The 15,128-nt window shown below is 32.5% G+C and overlaps 2 protein-coding genes and 2 non-coding genes across 8 annotated transcripts in view; all 4 read right to left on the bottom strand.

Annotated features, from left to right (window-relative positions):
• LOC123671307 overlaps positions 1-4,251 on the bottom strand; it is a 174,972-nt gene extending 170,721 nt beyond the window's left edge. For 2 of the 4 annotated variants that reach the window (XM_045605062.1, XM_045605061.1), the window contains exon 1: positions 3,656-4,251. In XM_045605062.1, coding sequence (XP_045461018.1) covers positions 3,656-3,813 — 158 coding nt within the window. In that variant the 5' untranslated portion in view covers positions 3,814-4,251. The remainder of the gene's footprint in view (positions 1-3,655) is intronic. The other 2 variants (XR_006746075.1, XM_045605060.1) reach the window with 2 other exon arrangements.
• A 2,261-nt stretch (positions 4,252-6,512) lies between these two features.
• LOC123671305 overlaps positions 6,513-15,128 on the bottom strand; it is a 95,870-nt gene continuing 87,254 nt past the window's right edge. For both annotated transcript variants that reach the window (XM_045605055.1, XM_045605056.1), the window contains exon 4: positions 6,513-6,859. In XM_045605055.1, coding sequence (XP_045461011.1) covers positions 6,656-6,859 — 204 coding nt within the window. In that variant the 3' untranslated portion in view covers positions 6,513-6,655. The remainder of the gene's footprint in view (positions 6,860-15,128) is intronic.
• LOC123671768 lies at positions 11,419-11,559 on the bottom strand. The gene has a single exon (XR_006746184.1). It is a non-coding gene; the product is annotated as a U4 spliceosomal RNA (small nuclear RNA).
• Positions 14,758-14,898, bottom strand: LOC123671769. The gene has a single exon (XR_006746185.1). It is a non-coding gene; the product is annotated as a U4 spliceosomal RNA (small nuclear RNA).

The raw sequence follows: 15,128 nt of genomic DNA, 5'->3' as shown, positions 1-15,128 counted from the left end.
GGAATTTCTATAAATATAATCCATAATCAGCAGAGGTTTTTTTCGACTTGAGAACTTTTTTAGGCGCGTTGAGCACTTCTTGGGTGACAAATCATGGAACCGAATGCACTCGAATTAATATTGTTTTTATTTTCTCTGTGTTATTCTGAATCATATTTTAGTATCAAGTTTTGAACTTTATTGTTTGCGTTATTCAGTGTATATTTCAAGAGTTACTATTATTCATTTATCATTTTTATAAACATAGTTTTATCGAGCGTAGATATATATATATTTTTTGTTTCGTTATTACTCGTTGAATTTTCTTTATATATTAGCAATTATAATAATTATTTCATTCCGTTCTCCATATTTTTCATATTTTATTTTTTTGTAAATATTGTTTCATTGAATGTGATTTGTTTTGAAAAGAGTTACCGTATTCTTTTACATCACCTTATGTTGTTGACGTTATAAAAAAAATGTTGAAGTGGAAAACTTCATAATTTTCATTTTGCATAGCCCTCCTCTTATGAATATAAATACAGAAATAGAAAGCAACGGAATACTGATGTCGCCTACAACAATCATGGACGCCTTATCGTTTTTAAATAATTTTCATTTTGCCCCCCCCTGAGAAAAATTTCTGCGGGCGCCCATGTTTGTATCGGTTATATATTAAGATAATTTTATTGTGGTATTTACATTTATATATATATTATTATTATATATTTACATATTTGTTTAAGAGTGATTACCACCACGTGGTTTTCAGTCATTCATTTTCTCTCTGGAGCTCCTGCGTTACCAAACTTTGTACGGTTTACGAAGTTGTACTTTCACTTCATGTTCTTTTTTTTTTGTAGCAAATAAGTAGAGGCCAGCACTGTACGACGATTTTCACGAAATTATAATTTTACCTCTTTTGTAACGATTATTGGTAGGTTTTCTTCACGAATATTTTAAAAATATATCAGTGCTTTGTACCTACAAAGTACATATCATCAATTGTTTTGCGAAAAACGAAAAGTAACCAATTTTTTTTTCCGTTTTTCATTCGAGAATTGAAAGTATTTACTTTCTTCCAAGTAGATTATCGTTTGAGGAAATTTGTGAAACCCTCATAAAAATAGGTGATTTGTAAAACGAAATATATCTTATTTTTATTTCGTTTTGAACTGAGGAACCACGTGTTGGTGTTCCCTCTTAAGTTTGAGGTTTGAAATCATTCGGAAGTATGATATAATATAAGAACTGAAAAAACTAATTTAAAGGACGAATATCTAGATTCTAAAAATTGGTTTCAGGTCAAGAAAAAGAAAATCAAAATTTAGGCAAGATCATCTTAATTCAGTTCGTTGGAAGGGTCACCCGTAATCATCCCGTAATTGCATCCGTCTTGCTTGAAAACAAATTCATAAATTTCAGAAAAAGGGCGGTACCCACACCAATAAATATTATTCTTTTAGAGTATTGATATTTTTTTTCGGCTTGATAACAGTTTTCAACTGATATTTTCGTATTAATCTATATTTATTATATAATTTTTTCATTGGAAGATATCTAGTATAATTTGAAATTTGCATCATTTTGAGGTAAGGAGATTTTTCGAAAACAAATTTAAAAGAAAATCACTAATTTAAAAAAAATATTTATTTTTGAAATGAAAAATTTTCAAAAAATCATTATAATAGAATATGATTTTGAGGTTGAAAGAGTTATATAGCTGATACAACTTTTTTTGAAGGCGACTAAATAATTTGTTGATTGCCTATACAGTTCGGAAACAAAACAATAATAATGATAATCAAAAGTTCTCGTGAATCGGCATTTTAATATCAGAATTCTAATTTCCAAGCGCTTGAAATTTTATGTTGTTTATCAAAATTCATAATTAGGTAAGCTATCGATAAAAACAGCAACAATGCCAGTGGAAAAAAACAGGCAGGGTCGGAACAAATTATAACACTGCAAATTTTACACAGTGGTTTATCATTTCCCTCTATCTTCAAGAATATACCAAATCTAATAATTTTTCAATTAAAATGGATTTATTGAGTGAAAAAGTATTTTACTTCTTTGGAATTGATCCTGAAAGCTTTAGAATACAGTTAGAACAATAGAGCGTGTTTACTAAATGCGGTTGAAATACTCTTATTTCGGGAGAACCATTGAAAAATTTTTACATCCAAAAATTTTCAACATCCTTCGTGTAGGTTATGTTTCCTTTGTTTTCATTATTAACTGAGTGTTAGATATTGCTTTTGAATCCTTCGCTATCAACATTTTCGAGAACTTATGTCTCTTCGCTTTAATGGTGGAAACAAATTATTTTTGACGAGTAAGTGGCTGGCATTCTGAGGTCTCGAATTGTTGCTCAACTCACTCTTTGTTTCGTTTTTAGTGGTACTGATTACTGAAGATGGCTGTTTAGCCGAAAATGTTCTACCAAATTTTTGAATTAAATACTTGGAATACAAATCATTTATTTTATTATTGATACATAATTGGCAATACAGAGGCGTGCGAAATTTCTAGAACTGATGAAGCTGATATGAATAGTTCAATATTGAATAGACAAAGAAATCAAATGAAGCTCAATTCGGAATTATGAATACAGGGTTACTAGAATATTTGGTCAATAATTCCCCAGCGATCAAGAATATTGGGAGTAGTTCAACTAATGTTTTTTTCGTCCAATGTTCCTCAACTAAGCATAAGCGCTTTGAAAATGTTCGACTCTTAATATTGATTTTATTTATTTTCTCCGGAGCTACCATAAATGAAATCATGAAGTTTAGTATGACTCTTGCTTTTTACTACGAACATTCATGAGTTGAGTCTTCATTGTCGTACTTCAACATTAGTAGTATAGGTTTTTTCAGTAAAAACATAAAGTTTTCGAAATGTTACCTCAAAATTGGAAAATATCGAGGAACGAAAAAGTTGTTATGGAGTTTAACCTTGAAGCCCCCCAGTTTGAAAAGCACCTAAAAATTTTCGAACTATTTCGAAAGCTGTAAATATAGATTCAAAGTTACAAAAATGATATCAAGTTCACTATCTTTCTCTTATTGTATTAGTTCCGAAGAAAATAAATAAAATCCTTCTTTAGGGCTTATAAAGGATGTTGCTCCGACAGAACAGAAAATTCACCCAAATTTTCGATCAAATAATAAGGTGGTGAATTATTTCTGTGACACCCTGAATAGGATAAGTTGGGCATCGTTACCTGCTAAAAAAAAAAGGGAGTTTTGTCGATCTGATCAGAGGAATAATGGCAATATATAAAACATTGTATGGGTCGAGTTTGTATGACTGTAAACCGCTTGGAAATATACAAGTGTCGCTCGAAATTATACCAGTGGTCGAACATTGATCGAAGTCTAGAAGCTATTATAATTGAAAATAACTGATCTGACTTTTTTTTAAGTTAACAAATTGAAACTATAATATTTTCCTCAAGAATTCTTTCAGATCAAAAATTGATAAATTCAGTAGATATTCGACATGAACAAAATGAACAAAAAAAAGTTGCATTTGCAACTTCAGTTGCACGACACGTGATGTACTTATCACATAACACACAAATGATCAGAAAGTTGGACTGGAGTAAGGTCAGTTTTACGACAGTTTTTACTACATGCAATAATTGTGAATGAAATAATTTACTCACTTTGGAGTATTGTCCTTTTTTATCGTTTTTATAATGTTCAAACTATTTCCGTAATGCCACCACAAACTCAAAACCCGAACTGGTAAATGCACCAAACTATTTATCGTATTCTGAACATTTGATATTGCAGTTTCAATAGAATGTTTTCCACTTCGCATTCACAATCATATAATTTCTGACGTGCATGACTATGACGTTTCGTGTTTATTTGTGGAAGCAACTGCGGTTTCGTTATCCAAGGTTATGGAATCCATAAGGATATTCGTGCCAATTCAAAAGTCTAGTTATCTGCGGATTCGGCGTACAAAAGTAAAAAATCAATTCATTAGTATATTTTTGCTAATGATGTAGATAATCTAAAAAGTAGAATTATAATGGAATATTTCCATACTTCAATTTATTCATAGATATGTACCATAGAGTAATAAACATAGATGGAGGGACTATAAGCCTCGCTATAAGCAAATTTTACTTGTCCCCAACATGGTTAGATTACGTTGTCGGATTGTGATATATTTTCAAATCTACAATTTTTCCATATCATCATGAAAGTGATATATTATTTTGAATGAAATATACTCATTTGAGTGATTCCCGATTAGATGTGCAAATCTGGATTTTTCGATTTTCTTCCTAATTATGGAATATAGTAAGCAGAATATTTATTATTTTCTGAATCTACCTGCTGAAATCCAAGGTTTGGCAACTATTGCGCTCCTTGTGTCATCACGTCGCTTGGCGAGCTTGAAGCTTGTTCTCTGAATTTTTGATATATTTAGGTATTCATCTCATTATATTTTGAGTTGATATGAAACGTTGGTTTACAATGGGACATAAGAAGTATTTTCTTTTTGAAAAAAACCCGCGAATTGAGTGAAATGTTTCCATTTCCGCACCTCTTATGTCAAATTTGATAGTTCATGTTGGGCACAAAATTCGCTTACTGAAAATGACGTATGCTCGCTCTATCTATGTTTATTACTCTGAGATACGTACCTGTAGGTTGACTAGATAATTTCCTGAAATACTCAAATTAAGGTCAAAAAAAGTCTTTGTTTTTTTGAATAATAAAAATAGTAGAGTGACCAGAATAATTGGAACTGAGGATAAAAACAAAATGAAAACCAAAACCAATATAGAGGACAATGAAAATGTTATTGCTGTTAAAAAGTGTTTTTGTATGGTTCAATTATTATATTTGGCTTCAATAGATCCTAGTGTTTTCAAAGAAAAGTCTGAGATGAAAAATTGAAAATTCTAACGTGAATTGAGTTTCTTCGATCGATCAAAAAACCAATTTTCACCATAAACTGTAACAAAGAAATTTAGTTTTTAATGACAAAACAGAACACAAAAGAGGGATTAAATTTCAACCGTGGTCAATCAGATATTACGATTCGATCACTTGTCTAAACAGAATTGATTCGAAAATTGGTAACGAATCATTGGTCCTTCCCTTTGTTACTGATTTTGAATTGATTATGTTTGATATTGTTTGCCTTTTTCCACGAATGAATTCGAACCCGAAATATTTAGAACACATACTGAAGCAACAAGCCAGCATAAAATAATATACATATAATTATATATGTACATAAGTATAATGTGTATTTCTATGATGATTATAAATACGTCATTCTATAGAAATCGAACAAACACATTACGAATGCGATAAAGTATTATGGAATATCGTTTTTAAAAAAACACTGAGCCTGAAATTGGATGGAGAATATTGAAAACAAGAAGTTCTGTCAGAGAATTGAAAAAACGTCGGTCTTCTATCACTGTTATCTCCAGAGAAGTTCTGATTTACGCATGCGCAATTAACACCGTATATTTCATTGGAACTTTTAACGTTATTACTTGAATTGAGATCTCTGAATGTTTTACGTTAGCGCATAAGCAAAGCATTTTATAGGTACCTATGCCGGTATGGTCTACGGCCCAATCTGTTAGTTGAATAAGTTAAGGGATGTGCGGACACACAGACCGACATATAAACATGAAACCAAAGTTTTCCAAGATGAACTGAATTGCATTTTGCGAACAGAAACGTTGAATTCGTAGACCAATTTTTTTTGTTCATTCCAACAGTGACAGCAATTCTTCTACATACTGCAGGAGCGAAATGATATCCTTATGTCATCAATTCTATTATAATGAGTCGAGTGATGATATATACACAAAAACAAACCAGCTCGCAAAGATCGTTAAACTGAAAAGTGTAAATTCATATATTATACAGGGTGGCCATTTGAAAACGAAACAGACGAGATTACAGACGAAATAAAGTTTTTCGATAGAAATGCTCGGACAGGTCGATTTCTGTTTCGAGGGGGACAACTTAAGATGTAGGTTACGGACGCATAGCGCTTCAACCCTTGCTGCTACAACCCCCACCCCCAATTTTTGAATAGGGAAGATGGGGTGAGTGATACCTCAATTTAAAGGTATTTTTATACTGATTTCAGCACAGTAATTGTTTTTTCATTTTATGCATTAGTTCTCGAAATATTCATGCGTTAGTTAGTTAGGAAGGAAGCCACAGTCATAGTTGTTTTGAAACTCAAAATGTCGATTTTTCACAAAACACTACAAGTGCCATGAAAACACTACTTCATTTTCAAATACTTAGTTAAGAATATTTCGAGAACTAATGCATAAAATGAAAAAACAATTACTGTGCTGAAATCAGTATAAAAATACCTTTCAAATGAGGTATCACTCACCCCATCTTCCATATTCAAAATTTGGGGGTGAGTGTTGTAGTAGCAAGGGTTGAAGCGCTATGCGTCCGTAACCTACATCTTAAGTTGTCCCCCTCGAAACAGAAATCGACCTGTCCGAGCATTTCTATCGAAAAACTTTATTTCGTCTGTAATCTCGTCTGTTTCGTTTTCAAATGGCCACCCTGTATTTTCAATTTATATTGATCGCTTTCTAATCTTTAAACGTATATCAATTGCAACTGAAATTGCGTGATTCGTAATTTCAAAAATATCACATCATAGAGCCGAACATCCGCTTTCCTCTGGTCAGCATCAAACTAACAGCCATCACAGAAAGGAGGAAGAACACCAGTCCGAGGAACCCAGTAAGAACACGACATCTAAAACGCCATTTCTTGTCTTCTCTCATCTTCTTTGAGAGATGTTCTGAACGAGGGACGTCAAGGGTGAAGTCCGCTTCTGGTCTTCCGCCCGGCTGTAACAAAAAACTTCATTAGAAAAACCAATACATAGATTTATTTTCGTATATTCGGAAATATTTTAAATTTATCCGATTTCAACAATTGAATTGAACAATGTTTTAAGCTCCAAGCTGAGCATAAAATAAGAGAATTCTTTCAGTAGTGTGCCTGAACCTACACACAAACAGACAAATTCGCAAAAAATTATGGGTTATTCAATTCATTTTTTTTGGCTCAATCCCTCAAAAGATCGAGTTTTTTTCACACCGTCAGCAATTTTTTGAATTTTGAGCCACAGATGATTATTTTACAGAGACTTTTTGTTTTACATCTTAACCAGAGATCCAATACTTTTGGGAATATTCAAAGTTAATAGGGGAGAGAATTTTCATGGAAATAAGTTATTTCAGAGAAAAAACACAAATCGGTAAAATATTTTCTGATCAAACAGAAAATCTTATGTATCCACTTATGTTATCATTAGTTTTTCGTTTGATACTATATTCGAGAATAATTGAGTATTCAAACAAAATACATGCGGAAGATAGGTACAGAGGTGGAAAATAAAAGCTCGAAAGTGAGTTTGAAATCGATGTCTTTAGTTTATTCAAGAAATCTCCTGTAAATTGAGCCAATGAAATGTTTTGGCGTTATGAAATAGCCATATTCCTGTCTGAACTACGTGCTGACAGTTCTGAGGATAATTTAGAATGTTGCCAAGAAAATGTTTTTCCAAACTTGGCCAAAGATTTTTTATCCACACCAGGTCGTCAGCATCTTTAGCAATAGTTCAAAGACGCAATTCACCAGAGCTGCTCTGACAGTTTCCGCAATAGATTAGGCGACAAATCCATAAGATGCACTCAAACAATGCTTGGAGGTTTATCAATAATGAGAAAGCGTATTTTTTGATATTTTTATCTTGTAATGATTTAGAGTGATTCAATTTCCATTTTGAAATAATAATAATGTAGTTTATTGTATCATAAACATTAATCACAGAGGCTTTATGGCCTGTACGCGATAAATGGTTGATATATTTGGTTCTTTTATACAATAAATTTAATAAATAAAAATGCTTTTTGCAAGGTTCCTTCTCATTTCATCATTTTCCAATTGATGCGACACTACACAATAAAACTGTAGTAGCTTGATAGAATTGAAGTATTTGATAAATAAATACTTGACATGACTTGACATTAAAAAACTACTACTTGACTTGAACTTGACTTGATTTCAAGTCAAGTAGCTTGAAAATCAAGTGAAGCCGTGAATCTCTAATGGCAACTAACAAATATACATGGAACACAGAAACTAAAATAGCTGTGGTTTGCTGGTTTTCAGTGGTTGGTTATTCAAAAATTTTTGTAAAAGATTTCTACTAACTTCATGCCTGAGTTCTTACACCACCGCAGGGGAACTTGCAATGAAAGCTAAATAAAAACTAGAAATAGGTACTGTCGAGGTGACTATCGAGATGTGCATAGGGGTAAGAAAGCGTAAATTTCCTTGTATACAAAAAGAGATCATTTGGAAAAAAATTGACTAAATATTGAAAGTTATTAGCTGCTGCAGTGTTTCGCAATATGGCCACCGCATTCAAAAAAGAAATGATGATGAGCTTGTAAAACTGGTACCTTATGGACAATTTTCTGTAAGATTAACTTCGATCAACACCTTTTTCAATTAGTTATATTTATTTATATTTTCAGTAGAGCCCCACTGAAACATGATAACATCCAATGGATATATTTGATGAAACAGATTAAATGATTACATGAAACTTATAGTTGATCAAGGTCCAGAATTTATTTGTCTTTTCCACTATGTAGGTATATGTAATTTTTTTTACCGAATCATTTTAGAGCTATACTATTATCTATATTATTTATATATAAAAAATTGCATGTAAAAATGTCAGTGAGTGAAGACGATTGTGAGAAAGCGGTCTCGAATAAATGCGAGCATTGCAGAAAATCTGTTTAATCAGGTTGTAAAATGCAGTAAGTGCAAGTGCAGTTACCACCCTGCATGTGCAGTAAGGGTAGGTATATGGTGTTCGAGTAAAGCGTTTAAATAGACTGAAAGATGCGCCAAAAACCCAAATAACCCAAGCCATCAAAAACCCAAACATAAAGATACTCCACTACCTAAAGAGAATGTTTGGACTGAAATCATGGAAAAGAGAAAAGTATGGAAGGCAAAAAAAAGAAGCTAAGAGAGAAGGAATTCAAATCCCAGAAAACAAAGAGGAAAAGATAAAGCAACCAAAAGATACGAAACAACGATAAAAAAAGATGACAACCTAGCAACCATTCTAGAAAGAATGACTTTACAATTTTGCGCTACCAATGTGACAATAATATAAAAGATCGCCTTCTTAAAAGAGCAGGAAAGATTGATGAAACTTTTCGAGACAAAATGAATTATACAGAAAATGAGAGATTCACAATAGCATTCTGGAACGCAAACTCAGTCATTCAAAAATATCAGAATTAACTATTTTGGAAGAAAATAAAAACGATATCCTTCTCTTGGGTGAAACCTATTTGAAGTCTACCAAAGAACTGAAAATAAGAAATTATGGAGTGTACATACAGGCAAGACAGAGAACAAGGAAGAGAGAGAAGAACAGCTGTCCTAATGAAAAGAAGAATTGTACATCACCAACTACCAGAAGTTTTAAATGCAAATATCAAAGAAAAAGGGTTTAGTGTAGGAACGAAATCAGGTGAAATAAACATATCCTCTGTATATCGAACCCCAAGCAATGGGTTAGAAGAAGCTGATACAGAAAGTTTCTTCCGAAATTAATAAGAAAATAAATGCGTTTTTCGTATTCCATGACTCAAGTTTCATCAAATTATAACAATATTTTAGTGAGTTTCAGTTACTGTCATCATGTCTATTCAACAAAAACACACAATGTTAAATTAAGATCGAGAAAGGTTTCGACACCGTTTGCCTCAAAGGCAGTCAAAGGCTTGATATTCAAACTGTTACAAACAAAATTACTTCTGATTTTTATATGATTTTATAACTGTGTGATATTTTTTTATATTTCATTGAACAAATTTAAATAATTCCAAAAATTGATTACCCCCAATGAAGCATTCTTAAGAACCTTGCTGTTAATTGCTGATTACAAAACGAAGAAAGCTCTGCAATCTAGGTATATTCACAAATAACAAGTTACTGTCAACAAAAAATAATATCAAATATTTTGAAGCATGAAGTAATCCCATAATAATTATGAAATAAGTGTCATCCGTACTGTTCATTAGAATTCTTCCGGTGTTGGCGATTCAATATTTGCTCATTGATTACTTTCTTGATGTCAAATACGGTTATGTCCATATTGCATAATAGGCAAGTATTGAATCACACATTAACAGTACATCAAAAATTAGCATTGTATGTAGATTCATCCTATATTATAAAAATATTCACTCTAAGATTTATGTAGCTTATATTATGAGCACCAACGACCTACATATCATTCAAAGTATAGTTACTTTATAATAAAGAGTGTACGTACTTATATTTATTTTGAAGGTACTTGGTAACGGTAATTCAATATAATTATCGAAAATTATGGCAAAATTGTGTCAAATCCTTCGCAATATGATATATCTTTATAATATATATTCTCTAGAAATACAATTCCAAAAATGACAGAATATAATTAACCAACTAAAAGTACATTCATATACCTACCGTTTCAGAGGTGAATAAATAAAGGCAGACGTACGTTTCGGAATTTTTGTATTTTTTTTTGAGCAATTTTGTATTACAATTGTATTAAAAGATACAAAAATTCGGAAGTTTTGGAATAATTGTATTTCAAAACAAAAATCGTATATATCATAATTGTGAAGGATTTGGCACAATGTTGTAACAGTTTTTGATGAGTATATTGAATTACCATATTGACTCATTTAATCTTACAATTAAAAATTATCACTTATTGATTAAGACCATCAACCAATGAACAAATTCAAATTTTCTAAAATTGTTGTTTCAAATGTAAATGTCGATTTGCATCAATATTTCCCAGAGAAGAGTAAGAAAGAAAACCCATGACTATCTACCTGTACTATTTGTTTTATGTAATTACGTAATAGAGAAACATTTCCTTTCGGTTAGTTTGGGATTCCTCAATTACAATTTTTGTAGTAGATATACACGTTGAAAGTAAGTGAATTTGAACTATAAGACATTGATGGGGAAAAATTGTACTGATAAATATGAAAATTTCATTAGAAAATACAAATTTTTCGAAACGTTCGTCAGTCTTTATGTTAATTTAGTTATTCAATTTGTTAACCGTTTACCCAATTTTAGTTGGTTAGTAATATTTTGTGTTTTTGGATTAATACCGAAAGAAAGAAAGAAAGAAAAGTTTATTTACACGTTTTTCATACAAGATATTTTTTAAAATAGTTTTTTGTTAATATATATAATTGCTAGTTCCTGCAAATAATTTTTGCTTAGCTACAGTTTTCATAACACAAAGGACATAAGTCTATAAACTATTTTAATTCATAAAAATTATATTTATTATTACAAATGGCCTTCTCGAAGGCCTCCAAAAATTGCCTTAGCGCACGGTATTTCACGTGCACGTGGCGGGGTATTGGTTAAAGTTTTCAACTAGCAATAATCGCATCTCGGATAAACGTCATTGATTACGATATTGCCTCTGCGCAAAGCTAAATTTTAATGGTTTGAGCAGGCAACTTACGAAAAGCAGATACAGAGTTCTGAGTAAAGCTAGCATGGTAGTGTCATCTATTGGTAGAATTAATGATTATTCTGATAGTGGTGCCTACCCCTATTACCAAGAAGGTACCTACCTACCCTATTTTCAGTCCCTTGCAGGTATGGATAGCAATAGCACCCTTCACTAGTCACGACTGATATGAATAAAATATTCTAAAAAAAGTCTAAAGGTCCAAGGTAAAATCTTTTATGAATAAAATATCATAAAAAATAAACATGTCAACTGAAGAAAATTTAATTATTTATGGATCTATGTATGTTTGAAACAATCAATCCAATTCACTTTGTCACAATCAACGCTCCTTCATCCACTCGAATTCTTTTGTTAACGCGAATATTACAACTATATAACAAAGGAAAATTCGAACGTTGAAGTGATCTGCCTAAATAGATTAACTTTCCGGAATTGTTTTGAATTGAAGTCAATATGTGAGGGTGGAGGGAGGTAGATCATCGTGTGTTCATGTTACAAAGAGAGTACCACAGGGTTCGATTCTGGATCCACTCATCTTTCTGATCTACACTGCTGATTTGTGTGAGACTGTTAAATTTTGGCGGTTTCATGCTTTCGCTGATGATATTCAGATTTACATTGGTTTCAAACCAGATCAGGCTGCAGTGCCATGTTCTCAGATAAATGAAGATCTAAGTTCTTTGGCATTAAAGCCGAGGAATGATAATCTACACTTGAATCCTGATAAGTCTAATCTTGATAATTGGAAGCACTAACTCTATCTCTAAGCTTGGTACGTTTTCTGTCAGGGTTCTCAACAAGATTTTAAAGCCATTGAAAACAGTTAAAAATCTTGGGTTGTATGTTGATTCTCAATTGAAATTCTCAGATCATGACTCTGTTTACATCAAAAGAGCCTATTTTTCCCTCAGGGCCTCAGACTTATTTATAGTAGCCGAACTTTTATTCATGAACGTATGAGAATGATGTGATATGTGATCAACTCGTCTTATCATATATTTTAATTTATGTGATGTTGTAACCTCTGGCACCATAAATTCTATGGGTTCGATCAACATGAAGAATCGCCGTAGACTTAATCTATCATGTTTAATTCATAAAATCATTCAGCTGAGACAACCCCCATATGTGCATCAAAAAATCATATATAGACGAAATGTGCACAGTGTCAATGTCCGCAGTTCGCCAGGTATCAGTATCCCACGCTACATAACATCTAAATTTAAGAGTTCCTTCTCATATCAGGCCCCTTTTATTTACAATGATATCGATCATGGTATGAAAGCAACATCATTGAATGTTTATAAATCAAAATTTAAAAAATCACTTTAATTCAGCCAGGGTTCTACTACTTCATAAATGCCAGTATATAATTGTTTAATTTTCTTTTCTACTTGTTAATTATAAATGTTGATTTTTTGTTTAGGATTAAGGGATATATTGTTTTATTGTGGGTTAAAATGTACGAGTAGCGTAAGCTAAACTTTCGCCCAATAAAGACGATTATTATCATTATTATATTTGAATTCTTTTAGTAAGAGTCAGTGGACGGCAGACCACACATATTTTGTAAAAGCCTAAGATTTCCTCAGTGAGTCTGTCCATGGGCGCTCGCAGAGGGGGGAGGGGCAGGGGGCCATGCCCCCCCCTAAGATTTTGATTGTCTCATTTTTCAGCACAACACCCTAAATATAACTTTCTTAATCCAAAGGGCAAGGTAAAAAGGAAAGTAATGGATTCACAACAATTTTCCGGTTTTCAATGACAATCATGGACGCCTTATCGTTTTTCAATAATTTTCATTCTGCCCCCCCTGAGAAAAATTTCTGCGGGCGCCCATGAGTCTATTCTACCTACCAACCTATGGGGGCTAGCTAAGCGTGGTTGCGGTGGCCTCAGCTACCATCAGGAGCGACAGGTGTGAAAATTTTATGGACTAAAAAAGTATTTTCTAAAAGCTGCCGTTGAGATATGTCAAACTACACTCTTATAGCTATTCAAAAACGAAACGGCAGACGATTATCGCGGTGGCGAAGTGGTGATAGAAATTTTCAAAATAAAAAAAAAAAAATTTTGAAAGTATTTTAGGAAACTTGAAATTCACATATATTATTCTTTGAAGGTTCAGAAGTTTGAACTTCTGAAGGCAGACCGGTACGTCGGTTCCTTCGACCTGGCAGACAGTAATCTCCCTCGCGAGAATAATAATTCGGGATTGTTCAGATTTTAGTCCAATAACTTTGGCGTCGTATAGAACAACTGTTTTCATGAAAAAAAGTTCATATAAACATATATCCTAACAAGCTTCATTTTAGAGAAACAGGGTGTTAAAGTTTGGAGTATTACATGAGTAAAAAATTTGATTTGAAATTAAAATGAAATAAAACAAAGGATCAGCTTATGAAGGGTGTTTCATCATAAACTGGACAAAAATATACATATAGTCGTATATATGACACCGGGAGAATCATTTCTGTCTTCTGAATAATACCTTGTTTTCGAAGCATAAGCGAGATACAGCGTCATTTCAGGGCAATATTTCATTGAATTTGGTAAGTTATGTATAACCTTTGAAGTTACGATTTGTGGTCACATCAAACTATTTTTCAGAGCTCAATTCAGAAAAGGGGTAGAACTCTGAAAAATAATTTCAAAATGGCGGAGAAGCTGCAATGTTCATAAATATTCAGGTACAGCAACAAAAAAACTTCAACCGAAATTGTTGAAATGTTTCACGATTGTATTTTTTTTATGCCCAACATGAGTATGAAATCAGAATCGAAAAATATCAAACGGTTCCTTCATTGAAGGTTATATTATCCTTGGATTGCTACAAATTTACATTTCACTGGTAATACCTTCTAGAGTTCAACTCCCAACAGAGATTCGTTGAAAACACATTGAAATTTTTTTTGTGTTTCCACAATTGCAATATAGTGAATATATTCTGTGAAATCGAACTGTAATAATTAGATATGTCACTAATTCTATAAATGATCTTCAACGAACACAGATCACTCTCAAGATATGCATTCTTCAACAGACAGAAATTTCAATTCTCTTCCAACCACATATTTGAGAAATTCTTGAATGGAAAATCTTTATAAGTTATTAGTTAAGTAAAATTAAAATATTATCTTTCATTAGAATAAATGGCCTTCTCAAAGGCCTCCAAAAATTGCCTTAGCGCACGGTATTTCACGTGCACGTGGCGGGGTATTGGTTAAAGTTTTCAACTAGCAATAATCGCATCTCGGATATACGTCATTGATTACGATATTGCCTCTGCGCAAAGCTAAATTTTAATGGTTTGAACAGGCAACTTACGCAAAGCAGAAATAAAGTTTTGAGTAGAGCTAGCATGGTAGTGTCATCTATTGTTAAAATATCTGATTATTCTGACAGCTGTGCGTACCCCTAAGATCAAGTACTTATCTACCCTATTTTTAATCCCTCGCAGGTAAGAAAAGCAAATCACCCCTCACGACTGATATTATGAAAAGGTAGGTTTCGTTATTTGTCATAAG

This window comes from Harmonia axyridis, chromosome 1 (genome assembly GCF_914767665.1).
Source record: "Harmonia axyridis chromosome 1, icHarAxyr1.1, whole genome shotgun sequence".
In the NCBI taxonomy this organism is placed as follows: Eukaryota; Metazoa; Arthropoda; class Insecta; order Coleoptera; family Coccinellidae; genus Harmonia; species Harmonia axyridis.
This window is presented reverse-complemented; position numbering and strand designations above follow the sequence as displayed.